Raw genomic sequence first — 23,743 nt, forward strand, 5'->3', positions numbered from 1 at the left:
GTTTCAAGATGATTGACTTTTAATTGGACAAATCATGTCATCACAAATTTCAACTGCAGGTTGTTCTATTGTTGTGATTGGCCACAGTGCCTAATTTAACCAAAGAGAATTGCGTTGATTTGAAATGCACTTCGAGCTGAGGCATATCCATATCCTCTTTTCGCCATCTATAGCTGCTAGCAATAGCAACATTATGATTCAATTCCCTTTACCTTGCAAAATGGATGAGAAGTTGCTTCTTTTGGTTTCTGGGAGAAAAACACAAAATCCATTTGTTATTAATAAATACATTCAGCCTTAAACTAACAACCATCAATTGCTGTACTATAGGAAATGGTTTTGTGCTTTTCAATCAAGGCAAGTATTAGCACATTTACGCAACAAAGAAAGTAAAAGTGTTTATGCTAAAGATAAAAAGCAATAACACAAAGTGCAAAAGAACCCAATCTCAAATACAATCAAAGTGGTCATTTCCAGTCCAGATCCAAGCTGAAATGGGAAACCACAGGTATAAAATATAAAAATAAAGGTGAAAGTGCAAAAATGAATAATAACTGAATAATTATTAGATTTAATAAACAGCAGCGACACAGAAAACAGAAAGAAAGAAAAAAGAAAGAAGAAGGAAAGAAAGAAAGAAGGAAATAGAAGAAAGAAAGCCCAGTTGTGTAGTTTGCTTGATTCGCCGATAGACGGCGTTATTTCTCCACTCAGCACAGGACAGGTGAGCCTTCACAACACCTTCAGTGGTGCATCATGGTGAACGTAGTTCCAGGCGCCTCTTTATACACAAAGAACTACAATCCAACCATGTGACATACCAACCCAACAGTGACAGGTTGTGTGTGTCGTGTTTGTGTGTTATCCGTGACTTTGTTACGCGGAACTGGCGCCTCCTCTGCATGTTGTGTATTGTGGCTTCCTACTCTCTGAAACTTCTTGCACAAACAGGTTCACACCGAGACAGAGGAGCGTTGTGTGACAGTAACACGTCCGCGCTGTGAGGCGCCAGGAGCAGGTACAAGTCAGAATGAATTCAACAAAGCGCAGACACCAAATTGGAGCGTAATTGAACCCATGACAACCTTTTTCATTGGTCAGTTTTGATATGAAGTGCGCATGAATGTTTTTTTATTTATTTTTTCCGAGTGTTTTTGTCGCATGTTGCTGAACTAGCTGTGTGAACATGAAGTTTAATGGCTATCTCAAGCTCCGGATCGGTGAGGCGGTGGACCTGAAGCCCACCACCTTCTCCCTGCGCCACTCGGTCATCTTCAACAAAGCCCCCCCGGGCCTGGACCCCTACATTGTGGTGAAGGTAGACGACATCAAAATTGGACAAACTATCACCAAACAGAAAACCAACACACCGACGTTCAACGAGGAGTTCTGCCTCAACGTGACCGACGGGAAACAAATCGAGTTGGCAGTCTTTCACGATACTCCCATCGGTTATGATGACTTTGTGGCCAACTGCATCATTCAGTTTGAGGACCTCATAGAAACTTCCAACACAGGAGAGACCTTCGATGGATGGGTGAGTGAGAAGTAAACACAGAGCATTTATTGTAAAAATGGTTTCAGATCCTAATGACCCTAATCAGGGCCGAATTCATACCAACCTATTATTTCCTCCATTGATAGTTTGGAAAAAGTTCCTTCCCAGTCCAAAGTGATAAAGACTGCAATTTATAAATTAAATATTTTTGATTTGTCAGTCATAACCCCAAATATATTTAGTTTAATTTGATATAAAAAAATATATATATCAGAAAATCTCCATATTGGAGGGCACAACACCACATGTTATGGTATATATGCATCAAACAAATATTTTAACAACCATTATTATTGTTGATTAGTTTACTTATTGATTTGCCAACACAACTCAATATCTGGCCCCAGGTTGATTGTGTTTCAATAATGGTTATAAAGTCAATGAGAAGAGAAGAACAAACACATCCATGGCTGAGATACCCAATTGGCCTACAGACACAATCATAGGGTTTACAGAGTAAGGGGGGCTCTTAAACCCCCATCCAGTCCAATCTGATATTTTAGTTGTATCTTCCTCGGTTATTTTTTGTTACTGGAACCTATAGTCTGAAATTTCACCCATGTATATTCTAATAATTTGAGAGCAGGTTCAGGAAAAAACATGCTAATTATCTCGATATTCACACTGCGGGTAACGTTGACTGTTGTTCTTGCTGAAAACATCACCACTACCTTGGATACACAGCTTTCACACCCTCACATTTTTACACCTTTATTTCTCAGTCTGGGCAGTATGTTGTGGTCATGGACCTCTCATGTCTTGCACTCATTGGTATAGCAGCTTTTACTGAGATCATTGGCAAATGTGGTTTCAGACAACACTTGCCACCTCTGTGGAAAGGTGCAAATTCTGCCTATAGAGACGTGTTATACTATCCATAGTGCACAAGCAGACTTGCATCAGACTTGCCTGCACAACATTTGACCAAATAAATGAGACGTGATAAAACTCCCACGCTTCCTAATGCACAGTTCAGAATGAAGAATGCACCTCATCAAAGCTCAGATTTAATGCTTTATGTAGAGTATCATAATCGTCTCACTGTCTTCCAGACACAAACCAAAAACTGGTCACCTGGAGTTTCCCTGGTCTTGATTATTTGCATCTTTCTAGGATTATAAGCAAGTGCAGGTGCTGGTGAACGTAACCTGGGCCTGTCTCGGCCTCTAGCCGGCTCAGGTGGTATCAGTACGTACTGCAACACTCTCATCACATGTAACTTCCTCTCTTCTACTGACATTTGTTTTTATTAATAAGCAGGATTTTCTAATTCCCTAACCTTAAGTGGAATAGATTGATCAGTGGGTTTGAATTACGCAACAAAAAGTAGTAATTTGGGGGTGAAATGCTTCAACACCACACGTCTATTTATAAAAAACAAGAATTAAAATGTATATTCTGACCACCAAAGTTGATCACCTCACACCAGATATTTACAATGACCTTGCAGTAAACTGTCGAAAACCTCCAGTGATATGGAGTTTGACAAATGTGGCAGTTATACGCAATTTTACTATAATTATTGAATTTTCAACATAGCTTGACAAGTATTTCAACAAATGAGTTTGGTGCCCTTAAGAACGTCTACGTTATGATATCATAAAAGAAACCAGTACAGAAAGCTATGCAGTCACCTCTACCAAGAAGACCCTCAAAAGTTAAGAGGGGGTGGTGTGAAAGTGGAGCTCTCCTCTCAGTTTCGGAACAAACGATTAACTTTCTCAAGACAAGACCCTTGCTTGAAGTTGTTATTCGGTATATCTGAAGTGAAAGTTGTTTTTTGCACAAGAAGTTCAGGGCTGGTTTGTTTCAAGTGTGAGGCAGCAGAGACTGAGGCTCAAGCCTGCACACGCCCACGCTGCTGCTTATCACAGCGTTCCCATCACCTGAACAGTGCTTGAGGGCTCACAAGGAAAATACTCACTGTCACTGCTCCATATAACTATTTTCACCCCGGTCCGTGCACAGAGTTCCGTTTGATAAACTTTAACCCACAAAACACTAAATCTCTAGTCATACAACTCCTTCTTTTATCTTGAAATCATTTGTCAGCGCTTACATCATCAGTCTGAGACGTTCACCACTGTATGACATTTAGAGACATGAAGTCACTACGATGTGACATTCTTGACTTGTTCCATTGAGCTGTTTAATTTCACAATATGTAGTTTCTAAGTCTTAAAGCAATCTAGTCCTTCTGAGGAGCATTGAAACTGAAAGTAAGTTGAATAAGGCCACTCAACATTTTCCAGCAAAGAGAACTGCTTGCCCGACTGAAACGGGCCTCATGTCTTGTTTAAAAAAAAGAAACTTCCTCCTTTGTGATGCAGCATTAAGTGTTCTGCTTTTTACCTACATCGCTGTGCTGCTTTCACACATTTCAATTATTTTTCCATTTTATTTCGTAGAGTTATCTTTCCTTTTCTAAAGTTTTTGTAATGTGATTGACGGGGGACAAAATTCACAGTCTTCAGGGGCAGTCTTTATTCAAAGAAATTCTATATTTATTTAGTTCTTTAAACCAGATCAACATCATAACATATTTTTCTTTTAAATAAGTCATTCAGCATGAAAAACTGCAAATCAACTAAATAAATCTTGATTGACTGAGGTCAAAATAACCAATTACTTTCCTGGTTGACCGAAAAGGGGAACACATACTTCTGTGACCAAATTCCTTCTTAAGACAAGCCTATAGCCAATATGAGGAGAACAGCCAATAACTATTTCTATGTACTTACAGACATGGAAATAATGTTTTAAAATAACTTTTAAAAAATGTGAACCTATTCTTTGATCTGTTTCACCAGAATGAGAAATTTCAGAAATGCTTTGCAGCACTTTAGTTTCTAGAAACGACGGCTTTAATTTGCAACGGTGAGAATACTAGACATAGCTCTCCTATAGGAAGTCTCCACTGTGGACAAGTCTTGATGTATAGACTGTAGATCCAGACACAGGATATGAGCAGGTTACTGAAAACAAAGCAATTGTAGATAAAGTAAATGAACCCTGTCATGAAATGAAATGCTTTGTGGTTAACCTTTATTTTCCAGGTGGGTGTGTGTAACATAAATAGCTCCTTACAGTGACCTAAGTTTCCACTCATTGGTTTCTACAGGAAGTATCTTCTGTTCTGTGTATCTATCTCATACAGACCCTTTTCTGTATGAAGTGCTTTTAATGCATATTAGGACATTTGTACATCACTCTCAGCTGAGAATCAAATCACAACAAGCTCTGCGACCAGCCCAACCAGCCAGACCAGCTTCTTTTCTGTCAGCCACCGTGTCCAAATTCCTCCGACATTACATGCACACTGAAGAATGATCAAATATGCACTTACGCAGCTCCTTTCTTCCTATGAAGAGGAAGAGGAGATGTCTCATAGGCCTGTTTTAACCCAGTTATTGTTCATAACGCTGACTAACTAAACTCATAGTTTTAAAATAGCCAATGCCCTATTTCTGATATACTTTTTGTTCAATATATATGTAGTTTATATTGCAATGTTGAATTGGTATTGTAGGATGTTGTTCCATACTGTTGCTGGTTTGCTATTTGAGTATGCAAAACGTAATTGCCCTCTCTGTGTGTCTGCAGATGGACTTGGAGCCAGAGGGCAAGGTTTACGTTCATATTGCACTGACTGGATCCTTCACTGATGGTAAGGCTGCTATTGTAGATTCCAAGGCAGATCACTTTTTCCTCCAATGCAGGAACAGCGCCCTCACACTTTCCCTCTTTTTGTTTCTTTTTCACATCCACTTTAACAGCAGCAATGATTATACCACCTCATTTAGTAACCGTCTTATATTTTACAGTCCGTGACACACTGACCCCCTAATAATAATCATCATATGTCAGCAGTTAAATACATAGTCCAACTGTGTAGCATTAATAATAGATACTTGAGAAAAGGTTTGCATGCATGTTTGTGTGTGACTCGGGTAGGTTAGTATGTGTCTGGTATGTCAGGTCTTGCTATGACAAGAGGACATCTTTAGCAGAGAGATCTACGTCATCGTTTCACAATGGGTTGAATAAATTAAGACAAGAAGGAAGTGACCTTGCAGGACATTTGAAGCAGAAGTCTGGTTATCTCCTGGCTACTCGGCCTCGGATAGGTTCCTCTTTCCAATCTGCTGCCAGCATGCCTCGCTGCCTGCCAAACCTCATGAAACAATTACTTTTTATTTACTCATAAAGAAATAAATGAGAAAGGCCTAAATAAACTGAAGATTCCCAATGTTGGTAACTAGCAAAACATCTTCACAGATTCATTACTTTCTTTTTTAAAGATTTATTAATTTACAGCTTAAACAAAGACGGTCTCTGTGTGTCTTTTTCAATGTCAGTCTCCATGTACAAATAGCTCCTGAAAAAAAATAAGAATATGCTATGATATTGATATGTATTATTCAATGTGTGCAAATGTAAAAATAAGTCTTCAAAAACTGTTGAACGCAATGAACGGCTTCATTTCTATTTGTTATGTCAGGAAAAACAATTTGCTCATTAGAGACAAGAACTGAAATGACTCAGTTTGTTTGTGTACATTAAAATATCCTCAGGGTCATTCATTTGGAAAACCTCTGTCTGTTCACCTTATCATGCGAATTACACTGTTAATCATTAATAAATCGTTATAATTTCCATGCCATAGACATTGATATGCCCTATAAACTCTATTCCATGCAAAAATTTAAGGAAAACAAAAAAGTAACACAAATCTATCTGGTCAAGGTAAATCTTTTTGGTAAAACGCACAAACTAGTAGGTTTATCATTTTACAATTGACCTTTTACTGAGAAATACTAAGAGGTGAGCCTATGACAAAAGGCTTTTAGAGTAAAATCGCCCTGTTCAAAGAATTTTCACACTTCTACTTAAAATATAACTGTTGCATACAGGGGGAAGGCGGGGGCTTAGCGGTAATGTTTCCCTAATGCAGGTGTGGTTTCACATCATCTCGCAATAGCTCCTCAACACTTATACGTAAGTGAAGCTAGAACACAAAGAGCCAAAACATAATAGCAGCACAAAGGTAAACGTAGAACACATGAATTTACACAATACAATGTAAAAAAAAAAGTGTTTTGTTTTTAATTCCCAGTTTCTTTTTTTCTATCTGTCATACATTCTGTGTGTCCTGTATGTCAGGTGACCTTAGTCACACAACAGCTATGGTCAGATGATACCAATAAAAATAATCAATGACATTCTTCTTATTCCAATATTTGTTTGCCTTTTAAAAATTACCTTTTTGAATCGTGGTCGAGTTGGGAACTTCATGTCAAAGAGGGAGTATTGATCCTGGAATTGCCAAAAAAAAAAAAATTAAATCGGAAGAGTTAATGATTAATCGTTGAAAATCGAAATGAAAACTAACTTACAGCAATTTCCTTCATTATATTGTTATCAAGCCAGAGGGCCAAACATTTCCCTGGTTCCAGCTTCTGAAAGGCAATTTTCTTTTTCAATTTTTCAGTGTTTGGTGATTCTATATTGAACCAATTTAGGATTTACATTCCTTTACATTAATCTTATGACAAATGACCATGTAAGCACCCATGTCCCTTTTTGTGTAAAGATCACAAAAAAACTTTAAAAAAATTCCGGATTTACAGTATTATAAGTAGAAATTGAAATTTGAAGTATATGAAAATAAACAATAATCACATGGTCATTCAGCGGTGTACACCATGTCTGTGGAAACTATTGACCTATAAACTGCCAAGCACTGCACCGCGTTAGCCAGCTAGTTGCTAAATGTGTCCGTCTACCGTTCGCTGCTGAGCAGGGAGTGTACAGTGAGTGATGTGTGGGGGCTTTTCAGCCTTAAACAGCAGCATGTTGTGGCTGAAAATGTCGCTATGAAAATCACGAGGTAAATGTCTGGGTTGCAAAACCAATTATAATTCATTGTGGGTGTCCCCTTTCACATATAGTAGTAGTAATGTGTTTAACTTGAATTTTACCTTACATTTTATTACGGTTGTGTGAGTCCGTACTGTCCTGTTTTTCATTCTCACTCTGTTGCTGTTTAAACTCCTGAATTTCCCCGTGGGGATTAATAAAGGTACATCTTATCTTATCTTCAGCTGATCCACATTTTTTCAATTATATCTGCTTTAAATAAATCCCACAACATGATGGTGGTTATCAATTCTAATTAGGAATCTAGGAATTGGTGTTTTTTTTGGTGTCTTTTAAACAGTATTTTAAAGTGCTTAACATCATTGAAATTATAATAAATAATGATAGTAATTATAAAATAAAAGCAATAATTAAATACAATACAATTAACACATTGAATTCTTAATTAATATTGACACAGAAAGGTACGTTTTTGGACAAAAGTACTTTTGTGGCTCTCTCTTTGTTTGAATGCAAACTTTTACTCTTAACAAACCTTCATTGTCATTGTTTTCTGTCAGACGACGCCATAGTGAAAGAGAAGAAGAAGCAGTTTACAAGGAAGCGTCAGGGCGCCGTGAGACGAAGGATCCACCAGGTCAACGGGCACAAGTTCATGTCTACTTTTCTCCGTCAACCCACCTTCTGTTTCCATTGCAAAGAGTTCATCTGGTGAGAGTCAAAATGGAAGATTCCCTGCTGTCTGCACATACAGGATCTGTGTGGACTGTAAACGGGATCTGACTGTGTCTCTTTCTCTGTTTATAGGGGTGTTTTCGGAAAGCAGGGCTACCAGTGCCAAGGTGAGCAGACCTTATTATCACTTTCTGTCACAGTTAAAGCATACATCCCAAAACCGCAATTTGTATAAAGTATGCCTCAACTAGTGAATGAAACATAGAAAAAGTAGAGAATGTTTTAAATGAATAGAAATAAATGGGGCCACATTTCCAACAGCAAAACAGCAGTTTAGAAACTTTTTTACAATGCCTTACAGTTTAACCCAAGTCTGATATTTGAATAGTTGGATGTTCCTGTAAATGCTTGTGCTTGGACAGAAGTGAGTATACGTCTGGTTAAAATAAGAAGTGGATTTTACTGAAAGAGTTGTGTGAGAGTCTGTAACATGATGTATTGATTGAGCTGTTTTCAAATGCAGGGCCACATTTATTTAAATCCATTATGACTATTCTCAGATATTTTGATAATTCTTTTAGTTTTTTTCACAAATTCTAAGTAACAGAAGGTCATTAATTGATAAGCAAATGAACATTTATCGTTGAGTTTGACATTGAGCGGTTGTTTTCTCCAGTGTGTACCTGTGTGGTTCACAAACGATGCCACCAGCTCGTCGTCACCATGTGTCCACGCATGAAGAATCCAACCAATGAGCAGGTAAGAAAAGTTTGACACAACACTGTCCGTACACAGTAACACTACGCTGTTATAACAACAGGATTTCATCTCACTACAGCTCATTTGGTCAATAACAAAGTAATTAGTGTGTCAGAAGGTTTCAGAAGTGTGTTGTAGCTGTTGTTTTCCACCTCAAGTCATTTGTGTGTAAAAGAGGATTTACACACACACACACACACACACACACACACACACACACACACACACACACACACACACACACACACACACACATCTAATTAACAGCTGCAGCGATCAGCAGACCGTACAGGTTCCTGTTTCTGTGTTGAGCTAATCGCTGAACCAGAACACTATATTTTTCCACCCATGGTTGTTTTAGCATTTTTATATACGTTTCTATAAATACACCTGATCTTGTTTTAGCATTTCAAACATGTCACTTTTGCTCTGACTTACTAGTTTTTGCTGAGCATGACAAGTTTTTCTTCCTTGCGAAATTCAGAGAGAAGCAAAGGCAGCAATAAACTGAAAGGAGGTCCTACTGTAGCAAATATAGAAACTAACTGAATTTCAAAGTCAAAGTCCACTTTATTGTCAAAGTTTCCACATGTGTTATACATACAGAAAATTGAAATACCGTTTCTGGCAGTCCCACAGTGAAAATATAAACAAGAACATATAACATAAAAAGACAAGAGCGTAGAAAAAAAAGGGGGGGTAAAAAGGGGTATACATTTTTTTTAAACCTAAGTAATATATACGTATGTTCGACACAATCAACACAGTTTGACGGTAGTGCAAGTAGTGCTTTAGTGCAAATAATGCTTTGTGCAAAGTACATTTTCAGTAGCAGCGGAGAATAGAAAGTGACTGGTGCTGGATGAGGGACGGGTGTGTGAGGGAGGGGGATTAATGTCCTGGTACATTTCCATTGAGGCTGTGGGGAAAGGTGGGTAGGGCGGAGAGGTCAGGGGAGAGATGGGAGCGGGGGTAGAGGGAGATGAGAGAGGGGGAGTGAGAGGAGAGAGGGAGGGAGAGAGGTAGGGAGGGAGGCGAGAGAGACAGAGGATTGAGGGAGGGACGGAGGATAGAGAGAGAGCGAGAGATGGAGGGAGGAGAGAGTGAGAGGAGAGAGGGAGGGAGGGAGAGAGTTCAGCATCCTGACAGCCTGGTGGAAGAAGCTGTTCCTCAGCCTGGTGGAGCTCGAGCGGAGGCTGCGGAACTTTCTCCCTAAAGGCAGGAGGCTGAAGAGGCTGTTGGAGGGGTGGGGGTCCCCGCAATGCCGGTGGGTGGGTCCCCCGCAATGCCGAGTGCTTTGCGGGTGAGTCGGGTGCTGTAGATGTCCTGTAGTGTAGGGAGTGAGACCCCGATGATCCTCTGAGTAGAGTTGACGATGCGCTGCAGGCTCTTGCGGTTGGAGGCGGTGCAGCTTCCAAACCACAGCGTGATGCATCTGCTGAGGTTGCTCTCAGTGGCGCCTCGGTAGAATGAGAGCATGATGGGGGGGGGGTGGGGGGGCTTGAGCTTCCTGATGAAGTAGAGGCGTTGCTGGGCCTTCTTTGCCAGTGCAGTGGTGTTGTTGTTCCAGGATAGAATATCAACATGTGTAGGTAAAACATAGTGTTGCCACCCACAGTGGTTAGTTTACCGTGTGTCTTCTCTCCGCAGCCTGTAACCCAAGGCTTCAGCATCAACATCCCTCACATGTTCAACATCCACAACTACAAATCACCCACTTTCTGTGACCACTGTGGCTCCCTGCTGTGGGGAATAGTGAAGCAGGGGCTGCACTGTAAAAGTAAGACCATCATCAACATCTACATCTAGATCTTAAATATCTTTAATGTGTCTCTTATTGAGGGCTTGTGTCTGTGTTTTATCTCTGCAGTCTGTAAAATGAATGTTCACATCCGCTGCAGAGGCAACGTCGCTCCAAACTGTGGGGTCAACAGTGTGGAACTGGCCAATAAGCTTGCAGAGATGGGTCTGCAGGCTGGAGGACTCTCGAAACGCAACTCATTGGTACAAAGACTGAATTTAACTGTTATTTAGATGTGGCCTCAAAAGGGCTGATCTAAGTGTTGTTTATTATTTATTTGTTTTCTGACAGGCCAGAAGTGCCAGTCAGATAGGGGTGCCCACTGAAAGGAGGCAGAGTACAAACAGTCAGACAGAGACCCCTCGACTGGGCATCTCAGACTTCACGTTTCTTCAAGTTCTCGGCAAAGGCAGTTTTGGCAAGGTGGGAATGATCAGAAGATATTGAGAAACATAACCTCATCTTTTCTGATAGGACTTGTATCAAGTTGAGACAATATTTTGGAAATAAAAACAGAATTCTCGTCTATCCTACTCTGTGTGCAGGTGATGCTGGCGAAACTAAATGGCAAAGATCTAGTTTTTGCGATCAAGGTTTTGAAGAAGGACATCATTTTGCAGGACGATGATGTGGAGTGCACCATGACTGAAAAGAGGGTTCTGTCTCTGGCCGGCTGCCACCCCTACCTCACACAGCTGTACTGTTGCTTCCAGACGCCGGTCAGTACGGATCACACCCACATGCATTTATATAGCAGCTTAGAAAGCTATTGTGGATAAAATCAGTTCTTTCAATTCAAAGAGCTACATTTTTTTCCATCCCACTTGCTTTCCTGAAGAAAGGTTTTGAGATGAAATGGTGGGATGAATAAGTGTTCACTTGAAAAGAGCTCTATGCAAACAAAGGCTGTCATATCTCTCAACACTCTTTATACTGTATTGCACATATTCGAAGCCTAAATTGCTAAAGAATAAGCTGCATATTTACAACAATTTAAAGTATTGGTATTGTCTCTTAGGTATTTTTATTGAAGCTCACTTGCACACAAGCACTTGCAGAGAAACATAAAATCATATCACACTTTAAATCTCTTATATGCCAATTTATTTTTGTTGCTTTCACTATACCAGTTTTCTACTGTATATCCCATGTGGTAATAGTATACATTAAATAAATGTATTTGTAAAAGTCCTGCACTCAAGCTTTAAGTCTTGCATATTAACATATATCTATATATCTTAATTAACACAGTACTTTGATAGTCTTCATTTGGCACAGTTTCCATTCTTATATCATGATATAGGTGGTTTCTGCATCTTATATATCGATTGCCACCACACTGTTATCAGGTCGATTAACTGAACCCACCCATATTGCTTGAGATTGTATACTAACCACACAAATTTTAACTTTACCACACCTTAGAGATAGTCAGCATGCATTGTGGAATTAGGACAAAGCTTTGTAATATGTACATTGGGCAGCAGGTGGCAGCAGTTTACCAGTGTTTTGTGTGCATGTGTGAGGAGTGAGTGATGCCACACACAGCTGACAATTCTAATCTGCCTTAGTTGTTTGAACCTTTACCGACCTATTTCTTCTGGGATTGAAAAAAGAGCTGCATGAAGGGAAGAATGACACTTCCCCCCCTACCCATTTATACTCACAGAAAAGCCTTTGTTGCACCACTCTTTACTCGTTATCTGACATGTCATCGCCCCTTCCTGAGCAGGTTGTATAGGAAATGACTTGATATTTTCTTGTAAGGGAATATAGAAACGTTGTTGATTTTTTTTAAAAGAGTAACTTTTGAACTCTGTACCATTTTGAAGTGGGTAGGTTTTGAAAGAGTGAGAGGGGAAGTGTTGCTCCTTGATTGGGCAAATTTTTTTAACCAAATGAAGTCAAGCTGGAATTTCCAATTTATCTTTGATTGCTCATTTTGATCGAAAAATAAAACCTAACCTTGCGTAACCACACATCTAACTCAATCAAGTTGACCAAGGTCTTAAAAATGTCTTGCAAAATAAATGAGTGTAATTAAGTATAAGAATTCCCGGAGGCAGCCATCGTTAGCTGTGGATCCAAACTGAACACCCTAGGAAATTGCATCAGTAGCTACTTTAATGTTCAAGAAAGCTATTGAATTTAATTCAAGTAAAAGTGAATCCACAAACACATGTAATAGTACTTAAAAGTTTGAGTGAGTCAGTGTGAACAGCATTTTCAATTTTGTCAACTCAACAAAACTCAGTAGAGGTTCAACAGAAAAATCGTTCAACTGTAGATTTACAGATTCCCTTCCTGCTACACCACACACAGAGTGTTGGCTGCCTTACTTGTGCAACACATTATTATTAAACATTAAATATCAAACCACCCTTAACCACAGAGCAGTAAAATGTAGTCAGCTGTGGCTGCTACATTCAGGAAGCTTTACGAGCAAAGCTGAACATCATGTTCTCCAGTTTTTCATTTTCTAGATCACATATCAACCATAGCCTGTACTAGGAGAAAAAGATATATGGATTTCGATCAATATTTCTTGTGCCCCACTGACATTCAAGCTGCACAGGAATATATTAAACAGACATGTGAAATTTATGAGAAGCAGACGTGCGTCAACCTTGAGGAAATCTCAGTATGTCCATGGTCACGGATTTGTGGACTGTATAACATCATGAGAGCCTCTGTGAGGCTAGTGTGGTTTGTGTCATTAAATCTCATCCACTTTTGCAGGAACGCCTCTTCTTTGTGATGGAGTTTGTGAATGGTGGCGATCTTATGTTCCACATCCAGAAGTCCAGGAAGTTTGAAGAGCCTCGAGCGCGTTTCTACACTGCAGAGATCACCTCCGCTCTCATGTTCCTGCACAACAAAGGCATCATCTACAGGTCTGAGTCACAGAACACAAATAACTTTAATGGGCTTTGCGGGCCTGATAGATTAGAACACGTATGTCCAAAGAAAGGTCCTCAAAGCATTTGTGCTATAGTCTACTGAAGCAGGTCTCCATCTTAACCAGGTATTTACTCTATTGATGAGTCTTTCAGAAGTGTTTTGAAGAATGAAATATATCATTGAGATTTCTAAATCTTGTTTGGCCACTATTATGTTTTTTGATGGTCATTCTGGTTATTAATCAGATTAAACCCTAAGTGTCTAAAACAAAGACATGCATCTCTTTGTGAGTGTATACACTAGAAACGCCCAGAAATGGCCTCAATTCTTTCTACTCTTCTTTTGCAAATTGTCCAACTTTATCAGGGTAAACTACAAAATCTCATTAAACTTGTTTTAAGATGGATGTTGGTTTATTCATCCATTATTTTATCACTCCCCATTTCAGTAGCAACATTCGTGCAATTGTTGAAGCCATCAATCATATACTCCCCAGCCTTCAATCAAACCATTAGCCCTTAATGAATTTTCCCATTAAAATTCTCCAGGCAGCTGTTGCTATGCCGTGTGTTGCAGCCAGAAACTTGGGCTGTTTACCAAATGTTTAGTTTAAGCTCATTATCATTTTTATTTTCCTCAAGGCTCATACCATAGAAACAAGCAACAGCAAGCACACAACAGATCTAAACAGAGCTACAATTTGATGAGAAATGCACTTTTAATAATATCATTAGTTCTATTTCATATGTAATCATTTTACTACTTGTATTCCAGCATCACATATTTCAGTTTTTGTTATTTTTAAACCATTGGGGGCCTGCTGGTGCATGATGATAAGGAAGCAGGCATCATGTGAGCTAAATCCTTGGTTATATTTAGAGGTCCAAGTATTAAGTGTGGCCTGCACCACATAGCATGACTGTTAGCTTAAGAGGCCACACGCAGTTTGCATGCTAAAACCAAAATAACAAGCCAAAGAGCAGCTTGCACATCAGGCCAGTGTAATAACAGCAGAGCGCCTTAAAAATAAGCCAGCAACCTCAAGTCACTGTAATGTGTTACAACCAGATATATCGCTGTTAGCCTTAGCTGATGTGAAGTGGTGCTTTGGACCTTCTGAGTTGTTATTACAGCACATGTCCAATTATTATCCTCCTACGTTTGAAGGTGTGGAAATGCTGTAGTTCATCCTGATATATAAAACATCCCATTTTGTTGATAACTATATTTCAAATGGTCTGAACCCAGGCTGGCTGGTTTGAAATACTTGCCTAGAGACGAGAGTCTGCAGGAGTTGAACACAGTATCCTGAACATCTTCAGGTGTCAGTTTAATTTATTAAGTTTTATTGAGTACAAGTTTGACAAGGCAGCTACCTAAAACCAGTAAGGTAGGTCATTTTAAGACAATTCAGACAATGTAACAGCATGAGGAATACAAAGGTGCAACAATAATCATTTATCAAACATTTTAGAGCATGAGGAACAACACATTTTGCCGTTGTGAAACTGAGAGTACATACCTTTAGAGAACAAATAATATTACGGGAACAAAACATTAAAAAAGCTGACAACATCCAAATACTTCATCCATTTTATATTTGCTTTGGTGCTTATTCCTTTTTTTTTTACTAGTTCCTGGTAAACAGCGACTTTATTAGATAGTGAGAGCGGTTCAACCTTAAATTCATGTCTATTTGTAAAGGTATAAGAAGGCCGTGGTGGTTTGTCCAAATGTTCTCTTACCCTTGCCACAGTTAGAAAAAATGTTATTACAGGATCTGCATCATAGTGTTTGTCAGCACTTCTTCTTCTCTTTTTTTGGAAATGCTCATTAGTGGAACTCTTATCTCTTACCCAGTTAGTGTTTCAGTAGGTATAGTGGGTTTTTTGTGTGTGTAATGAGAGCACTGTTCAAATCTGTCAGGGTAAAGGGCTCATAACCAGTGGGCTGGCCTCTACAGTTATTTTTTTCTTCTTGTATTAAGCAGTTTCATGTTGGATACTGTACGGCACAGTGGTCAGAGTTGCTCTCTTTTGGCATACATGTAAGGCTGAATGCGACAGAAAGTCCCCATGACCCTCTGAGTCACTGTTACACAATCAGCTTATGTAAAGCAAACCAGATTAATACAAACAAGCCAGTGTGGCTTGATCGGCAGTCTCTGTCCCTTTTTCATTCAGAGTTTCTGTTCTGAAAAACAATCAGAGACCTCTTTTACTGGAAAGGACAGGAAATAAAATATATTTTCCTTTGGAATGTTGTATGCTTTTCCCAAATGTTGTCATTTATATGCAGCATCAGCCTGTAACATTACAAAGTATCTTCCATCCAGCTTCCTCTCTGAAAAATGACCTTGGTCTAAAGTTTGGTCACCTGATTGCAGATTAGAGCTCAACTCCAGATCCCACACTCTGAAGGTTTAATCTCCCTGTCAGATGACAAAGCACCAGCTGACATGAACACAGAGAGGGAGATCTTTTCCTTCAGTTCACATACACAAATATCACTGGGAAGGATACAGGAGCTTCACTGTTCTCAGGAGACCTTCTTTTTTTGTCTCACCACAAATTTCCACCTCCATGGGATATAATTAGAAACAACACCAACAGGATGCTACTGGAGTCTGAACACAAACTTGACATGTCTGCATCTGTTAGCGTAAATTAAATGTTTTTATGGGTGGTGATTAGTATGTAAAGTTATCAACTTTCATAGAGCAAGTTCACAAAGCCAAGAGTAACATTTTTAGAAATAAACCATAAAAAGCATTAGAACCAAACTATAAAACACGAGTAACAACAGACGTTATAAACACACAAAATTGACAACACCAGACAGCATGAGGGCCATTTGAATAATAGCTTCCAGCTTTGCTACAGTATGTACCATTAATGTCTGCTGGCTAATAATGTCCCAAAACAAATATATAATTATCTGGTTCTGTCTGTGTTTCTATTGCCTTTCAGGGATCTAAAACTGGACAATGTTCTTCTTGACAAAGACGGCCACTGTAAGCTGGCGGACTTTGGCATGTGCAAAGAGGGCATGTTTGAAGGCGCGGCAACAGGAACTTTCTGTGGGACTCCGGATTACATTGCACCCGAGGTTAGTTTCTGCTCTTGTGCTTAACATCATACTATAACTTTACCCTTAACTTCCTATAATGACAGACATCTGGACCCTTTATTCACCTCCCCTGCTTTACAGGACATTTTAATATATTTTTGTTCTGTTTTATTTCCGCACCAGATTGCAACAAGAAATACATAGAAAACATGTTGCATCCTGTGACCGAGGTCTTCTGAGTTCATTTGAGGCCGTTCCCAGTGCCCTCCTTTCTCCATCACACCACTCCACTATAAACAAACACTGTGGTCAGGGCCTGTCACTCAAATTCTCTCCTGACTTACAGGAAGTCAGTGTACCTTTTGAACTCAAATTTTGAAAGGCTCTATAGACATGACAAGCCCTCATCCCCTCATTACAAACGTGCTCTGTTTTTATATTTAGGGATTACGATGCTCTGTGTCCTCATGTTTGAGAGTCTGGATTTATGAAAGGCTTCTTTAACAGTCAACACTTGCTCCTCAGTGTAGCCTCACTGGCTCAACCACCATTTTTTTTTTAGTTGGCTTGTAATGCTCTCTGTGCTGTGGTAGTTAACTTTAATGCTGCAACATGTTTCCACAGATCCTGCAGGAGATGCTATACGGGCCCTCTGTTGATTGGTGGGCTCTCGGGGTGCTGCTGTATGAGATGCTGTCGGGACACGCTCCATTTGAGGCTGAAAATGAAGATGACCTCTTTGAATCTATCCTCAATGAAGCGATCGTTTATGCGTCTTGGCTCAGTGATGAGGCAGTGAATATACTCCAATCTGTGAGTCTGCATCTCTTAAAGTGGTTCATTTTCATCAACTTGCTAAATATGACTGCAACCAATGATGTTTTAAATGTAAGAAAACAGTTGAATGTCCATCCAAGATGTTCAAAATCCAAGGTAATATCTTGTTCTGTGAGTTCCAACCCAAGGATATTCAGTTTGATGTAAAGCAAAGGAAAGCATGACATCTCAATAGTTAAGAGGCTGATCTACTGCCATTTTCGCAGTCAGTTCTTAGTTGACGATCATTTTTCTGTTGATCCAATAATCAATTAGGTGAATAATTACTGCAGCCCTAATGTTGCATGATGGATAAAGCTGGATGTAATAGCTGCTCAATCTTCTTCTTTGGCAGACATCCCCAGATTGCCTCCGTCCGACTTTTTACACAACATATAATTGCAGGAAATGTCATCGAAACTTTTTTTTAAAACTGAACTAATGATAGAGGAAATCAATTTCTCACTTGACTGGCAACCAGCATGGTGGAGAAAAACCAATCAATTGTGAACATTTTCTAAAAGACCAATTCCCAGCATTGTTGGATAGAGTAACATGAGCCTGCTGCGTGTTGTATTTAAAGGTCAAAGGTTGGATGGCCTTGCTCTGCATTTCTGTGATCAGGGTTCGTTATTTGTTGTCCTTCAGAGTGACTGAGGCTCTCTGATTGCAGAGTGACTGACAGACCGGCGGAACTCTGCCAGCCAGCTGTTTGGCCTAGGTCTCTTACATAACTATATTAAGGCATGGTCCACTGCCCAGCCACAGCACACAGGCTATAAATACGCTACGCCTCCTCACTCCCTCCCTCCCCTCCCCTCCTACTCTTATCCTTGTTGTTACTCCAACATGCTTGAGGAAGCACAGGACCCATGTCCCCTGGTGATTTGTGTCACTGCTGCCAGTGTCACATGTTGTGTAAAGATGCTTGTTGGTGTGATGGGATTTGAACGCTGCTGCACTATTTATACTGCAAGTTGATCTTTGCAAGGTGCTCCTCGTTCATGCAGGCACATTCAGATGAAGCTCAATCTGAGTAAAAACATTTCATTTTGATAATTGATAAATCCTCTATTCTATACTATATCAGAAAAAAAGTATAAAATGCCCATCACAATTTATCAGAGCCAAAAGCTGATATCCTGTATGTCTTTCTCTTTAGTTTATAGATTACTTGGAGGATTAATCAATCCAATAAAACAAATATATATGTATTTTTTTAATGCACTAGCCCTCATGTTAATTTCTGATTACCTTGTATTTTTGTGCTAGTGTGGTGGAGAATGCGTTCTTAGTTCAGTAATGCTGACGTGGCAGGTCTGGTGCTGAGGATGGAAAGATGGCATCAGTGTTATAATTTCCTTAAGTTGTGTGGTCTGTAAGCTCCTGAACTGATCGACCCCCGTTGGTCTGTGTTACTCTGTTATTTTCACTTCAAGGCCATACTGGTGCACTGGTGTGGTTTTTAAATAAGTTTGAACTCAGTAACTGCAAATCACATCATCACAGTCATGCTTACAGCTGCAAATCCCCATATGCAACTGCATAAGCATTAAACCATAATGTTACGTCCCCAAAGAGGAAGAAATGTACACTTTCACAATAACGCTGTACAATATGGACCTACATAAAAGTAGACTGAAGCAAGCAAACATCAACATCACCTGTCACCATTACTACAACAACAACCTTGGAGAAGGACACATTATACAACAACACATAGTCGGGGGGGATTTACAGTAAAGTGCCTAACAACTAATCCTTAACTTGCTTAGTAACCAAGGTTTAAAATCTACAAACATACTGCAAGGCTGCTCAGTAATAATGTGTTATGTCAGCATTAATGAAATGGATTTCTAAACTTGAAGAGAGATGTCCCATTGTCGATGCAAGATTCAAGTCTCTGCAAGTAGATCTTCATGGTGGAGCTTGTCTGATTGTGAGTTACAGGACTAAACTATGCAAAACCAACAGTGTTTTACATTCAGCATCTCTTCTTTATCTTTTACTCTCCAGTTAAGTGCCATTATATTCCATTGACGTCTCTGTAATCAGCTTTCTCTTTCTTTGTGAACTTAGTTTTGCAGAGGAATATGGGGTTGTAGTGTTTGGAGCTGATAGACGTACCTTTCCAATGGCTTTGGGTTAGTCTGGTCACTGTTGCTGTGCAGACAGTGAGTTAGTTTGTCGCAGCTCTGTCTGAATGTCACCGTCAGCCCTCAGGTGTGCACAGACTCCTCTGCCCAGACAGAGCTGTCCAATACACTTTTTTTTTTTTTTTTCAGTCTCCTCCCAGAGGCAAGTTAGAATAAAGTTTTCCAATTTTGAGTTTGCTTTGTTTGGACTCATTCCTCTATTTTTCTGGCAGAGGAGCAGTTGGAGGTGATTAACTATTCTATTGTTTTATTGTTTGCGAAACCAGGAAGTTCAGACACCTCAGTTGCACTTTATTGAACTAAGCTGAACTCTCTTTAGATAAAGCATTGCTGGTGCCAGTAACAACACAGGGTGTGTTTTTTTCAGAAATTGGGAGGCAGGGATTGACTGGATGTCATGTTGACTCAAGTCAAGTTTGGCACTTCTCCAAAAACATTCTGGTCTGATCTAGTTGAATAACATGCGTTAGAGATACAACAAAGTATAATCTGCTGCTAAGTAAACTGTTTTCAAACAGTTAAACCCTACTTGGTTGTTGTGCTGTTATGTGTGATATCTTATTGACAATTGCACATTTTTATTACATTTCTTTTTTATTCTTAAAAGTAAAATATGTTCTCGAACCCTCTTACCTGTAGTGCTATTTATGAATCTAGATTGTGTTGGTGCTAGTTGCCTAGTGTTTAAGAACTCAACAAAAAAACAAATTCTCCAAAGAACTACAACCGCAAACTGTATTGGTTTAAAGAAAATAATACCTTTTTATGAAACTGTTTACAATAAGGTCTATTGATGATCTTGAGTAACAGGGTCATTATTTCTGAAATAAGACATTGCTTTTGAGTTCTTCATATATTTTGATGTTAAGCACCACAAGCCACATGCCCTCTAGTTCAATAATATTTAAGTAAAGCAGACATCTCTACATGAAGTATATCCAACAAGTGACTATCAAGTACCGTTTCTTGTAAGCTTCTTCTGTATATTCATGAATCTTTTGGTTTTCCCAGTTCTTGACCAAAAACCCTGCCCGACGTCTGGGCTGTGTGGCCTCAGAAGGCGGAGAGAGTGCTGTGACCGGCCATGCCTTCTTCACTGGCATCGATTGGGCGAAGCTGAATCGTAGAGAAATAGAGCCGCCCTTCAAGCCTAGGATCGTAAGTCACGTTAATTACTTTATGAATGGCTTGATAGCGTGTGTGTAAGTGATGATTAAGACACTCAGCAGACATTACCTAATGATGGACCTTCTCTTAGCTGGTGACTGCGACTGGTTTTTACTCAAATGTTGCAATTGATAAATCATTTTGTATTTTCCCCTTTAGAAAACACCAGAAGACGTCAACAACTTTGATCCAGATTTCACCCGGGAAGAGCCCACCCTAACGCCCATCGATGACCCTATGATCCCTTCCATCAACCAGGAGGAGTTCCGTAACTTCTCCTTCACCTCGCCTGAACTGCAGGAGAGCTAAGAGTTTCCTCATTGATCCACAATTCTTCCTGCACCCCAACTGTTTCCAGCATCCGTGAATTGCCTAAGACTGTTCCCCGTGGTACGTGCAGCATGTTGCTGCCAAATTCCCCAGAGACATGAGGATGCAAATTGCCAAGGACTCAGCCAAACACACGCTTGACAGGAACTGGGTCTGCACCTGGTGAACTTTCAAGCGCTCCTGTATTTCTAGAGAAATTGCCATGTGATCGTCTTTTGAAATACTATTAAATCTTGACTTACCCCTCACTCTGGACACATTCCTCCAAATGTCATTATGTAAATGGTGTATTTGATATGTGTTTGAAAAGTGTACAACCATTGATTTTTACTGTACATTTTACTCTGGATGAGTTTGCTTCCTGTTACTTAAAATGAAAAGGCACTTTTTGAAGCATAAAGGCGTGCTTTGTGTTTCATTTTTTGCTTGACAATTTTCTAGAGAGGAAGAATTTATCCAGTTGGAACCGTCTTGCTAGAAATTCCCAGAAAAGCTGAGCTCCCGAGTCCTGGAAAAACTGAGGGAGCAGATGAAATAGTTTTTCGATGATGTGTCCCAGCTTATTCCCACAGGCACACATGCAAGCAAAATGCCATTCGAACAATTTACACAGATGATTTGTCTATGTACCACTGTCAGTTTCAGATAATACAGTAGGTAATATGTCTACATCAATCACACCTTATAAAAGATTTTGGCAAGGATTAGCCATGTCATTTGACCAGGCAGAGTATGATGAAACACTGCTGTGGTGATTCAGGCTTACTGTGAAACAACCAGAACTTTTGATATTACCACACTTGTCCAGGGATAGGAAGAATGCTTGTATAGTATTTGGTAACTGTCAGATTCAATTGAGTCTTTGTGTGTGTCTCAAGGTTTCTCAAGAGTAACAGTAATCACTCTCTGCTTACACACACACTTTTTCTCTCCGCAAACTTAGGTCCGTAGGCAGACTGCCTGGGTAAACACAGGAGCATTTTCAAATCTGCAGATATTAAAAATGCTCACAGCTTAACATTTAAACTATCGTTGCTGTGAGAATATAAATGAGGAGGAGGCAGACAGAGAGTGAGAACTTGAAACTTTAACCCTGCAGCACTTTAAGATTGGCCAATCATCATCGGGGGGGGCTTAAGTAGATCATTCCGTCATTGCAAACCAGTAGAGAATAAACAGGAAACCACACAGCGTCATGACTGTTGCCTCTGATAGAAACAGGAAGAGACAAGAAGACAAGAAGCATCCTTTTGGGACACTTGAAGAAGCATGAATTCAGTACAGTATGTGCTGTTGGTGGTATAAATGGAAACTGTTAAAATAAAACGACAACAAAGGGAAAAGTAACTTGCATTGTTAGAAATCTCGTGTTCTCTGGTCTCTACCTGCCGAGACACAAACATCTTCAACTTTACAGAACGGAGATGGTCTCTTCCTGTTAGTTAGAGGCAGGAAGTCTTCAGGCCCCACATCTGTTTATCTCCTCAGCCCCCTATCCTGTGGAGGAATGTGCGACTGAATACTGTAAATTGGGGGAATCAGATATAGAAAGGCCTGTGAATATAATCTGAAACTGAATACAGTAGCTCAAAAGTAGCGACTGCAAAGTTCTATTTACTTTCAAATAATACATTTGAACAAGTAGAGATCCTAAGCTCTACTTATTGTGCGTCAATCCCAGTTAAACATAATTTTAAACCCAGGCTTAAAACTGCATTGATCTCAGGTACTTAACAACTAATCCACTTTAAGCACGCTCAAACAAAGATGAGCTGTGTATGCTATACAAAGAACGGGACATTGGATTGAATTACTTTACTTTTTGTTTACCCATTAATGTTGCCCTGTTTGGCAGCTTTCCTCTGGTAATGTCTGAATGAGAGGCAAGATTTAGGAACCTTGTCTCAGCTTTCATTACTGAGACTTACTGATGGCTGCCAGCAGCGTCTTTGCAACGCTCGATTGAATCTGAGTTCGACCCTGCTATCCTGGTTGTATGATTGATAGCCCTGAAAGTGGCAACAGATAAGGACAAAAGAGACTCTTTACATAGACATCACTTGGACTTTTTGTGCAACAACACAAAATCAGTTCTGTGATTAAACACACAGCTCAGCACCCTGGCCTGTAGTCATTGCATTAGATTATGGTTCTTGCTCTGAGTAGGAATCGACTTGGAAAGCAGAATCAAATCAACCAGTGGTTATTACAACAACAATGTAATCTTTCTTGTACATTACAACATTACTCTTTGAAGCATTGTGTTAATGGTGTTGTAGCACAGCAGAGAGTGCTCTTGCAGATATAACTGGAAGAGCTTGTTGTAACATAGCATTTTTTTAGGTGGTACAGTACCATTTGTTGACAAAAAGGTGTGGCTCCTTAGACTTCTTCCAGACAATCATATAGTTTATCAGAAGGACTAAATAAATAAACAGTAGTTGCTGCAATTGTGTAATCTTTATTGCAATTACCTATTAGACAATGTGTAATACAGGTCAGTCCTCTCTGGTAAAGCTCAGCTACTAGCATAGTGTAAAAACCCTATAAATCCACATATGCTTTTCAACAGTGTTCTTATTCACACCTCTTTATAGGCCAACCCAATAAATGAACAAGGTATTGCCTAGC

At 39.6% G+C, this 23,743-nt stretch overlaps 1 protein-coding gene and 1 long non-coding RNA gene across 2 annotated transcripts; one reads left to right on the forward strand and one right to left on the reverse strand.

Annotated features, from left to right (window-relative positions):
* Nucleotides 1-912: 912 nt before the first annotated feature.
* prkcha (protein kinase C, eta, a) lies at nucleotides 913-21,512 on the forward strand. Its single transcript, XM_063908398.1, has 14 exons — nucleotides 913-1,537; nucleotides 5,162-5,225; nucleotides 7,999-8,149; nucleotides 8,246-8,280; nucleotides 8,790-8,872; nucleotides 10,523-10,652; nucleotides 10,743-10,876; nucleotides 10,965-11,096; nucleotides 11,219-11,392; nucleotides 13,413-13,567; nucleotides 16,544-16,682; nucleotides 17,268-17,456; nucleotides 20,627-20,773; nucleotides 20,942-21,512. The coding sequence occupies exons 1-14, from the start codon at nucleotides 1,187-1,189 to the stop codon at nucleotides 21,089-21,091; spliced, it is 2,034 nt and encodes a 677-aa protein (XP_063764468.1). The 5' UTR covers nucleotides 913-1,186; the 3' UTR covers nucleotides 21,092-21,512.
* LOC134881223 (uncharacterized) lies at nucleotides 5,874-8,167 on the reverse strand. Its single transcript, XR_010168024.1, has 3 exons — nucleotides 7,974-8,167; nucleotides 6,821-6,874; nucleotides 5,874-5,936 (listed from the first exon to the last, which is right to left on the reverse strand). It is a non-coding gene; the product is annotated as an uncharacterized LOC134881223 (long non-coding RNA).
* Nucleotides 21,513-23,743: the final 2,231 nt, after the last annotated feature.

Source organism: Eleginops maclovinus, chromosome 19 (assembly GCF_036324505.1).
Source record: "Eleginops maclovinus isolate JMC-PN-2008 ecotype Puerto Natales chromosome 19, JC_Emac_rtc_rv5, whole genome shotgun sequence".
In the NCBI taxonomy this organism is placed as follows: Eukaryota; Metazoa; Chordata; class Actinopteri; order Perciformes; family Eleginopidae; genus Eleginops; species Eleginops maclovinus.

Coding starts and splice junctions, on each gene's coding strand:
- prkcha (XM_063908398.1), top strand. CDS start 1,187: ATGAAGTTTAATGGCTATCTCAAGCTCCGGATCGGTGAGGCGGTGGAC. Junction 1,538..5,161: donor GAGAGACCTTCGATGGATGG/GTGAGTGAGAAG, acceptor GTGTGTCTGCAG/ATGGACTTGGAGCCAGAGGG. Junction 8,150..8,245: donor CATTGCAAAGAGTTCATCTG/GTGAGAGTCAAA, acceptor CTCTGTTTATAG/GGGTGTTTTCGGAAAGCAGG.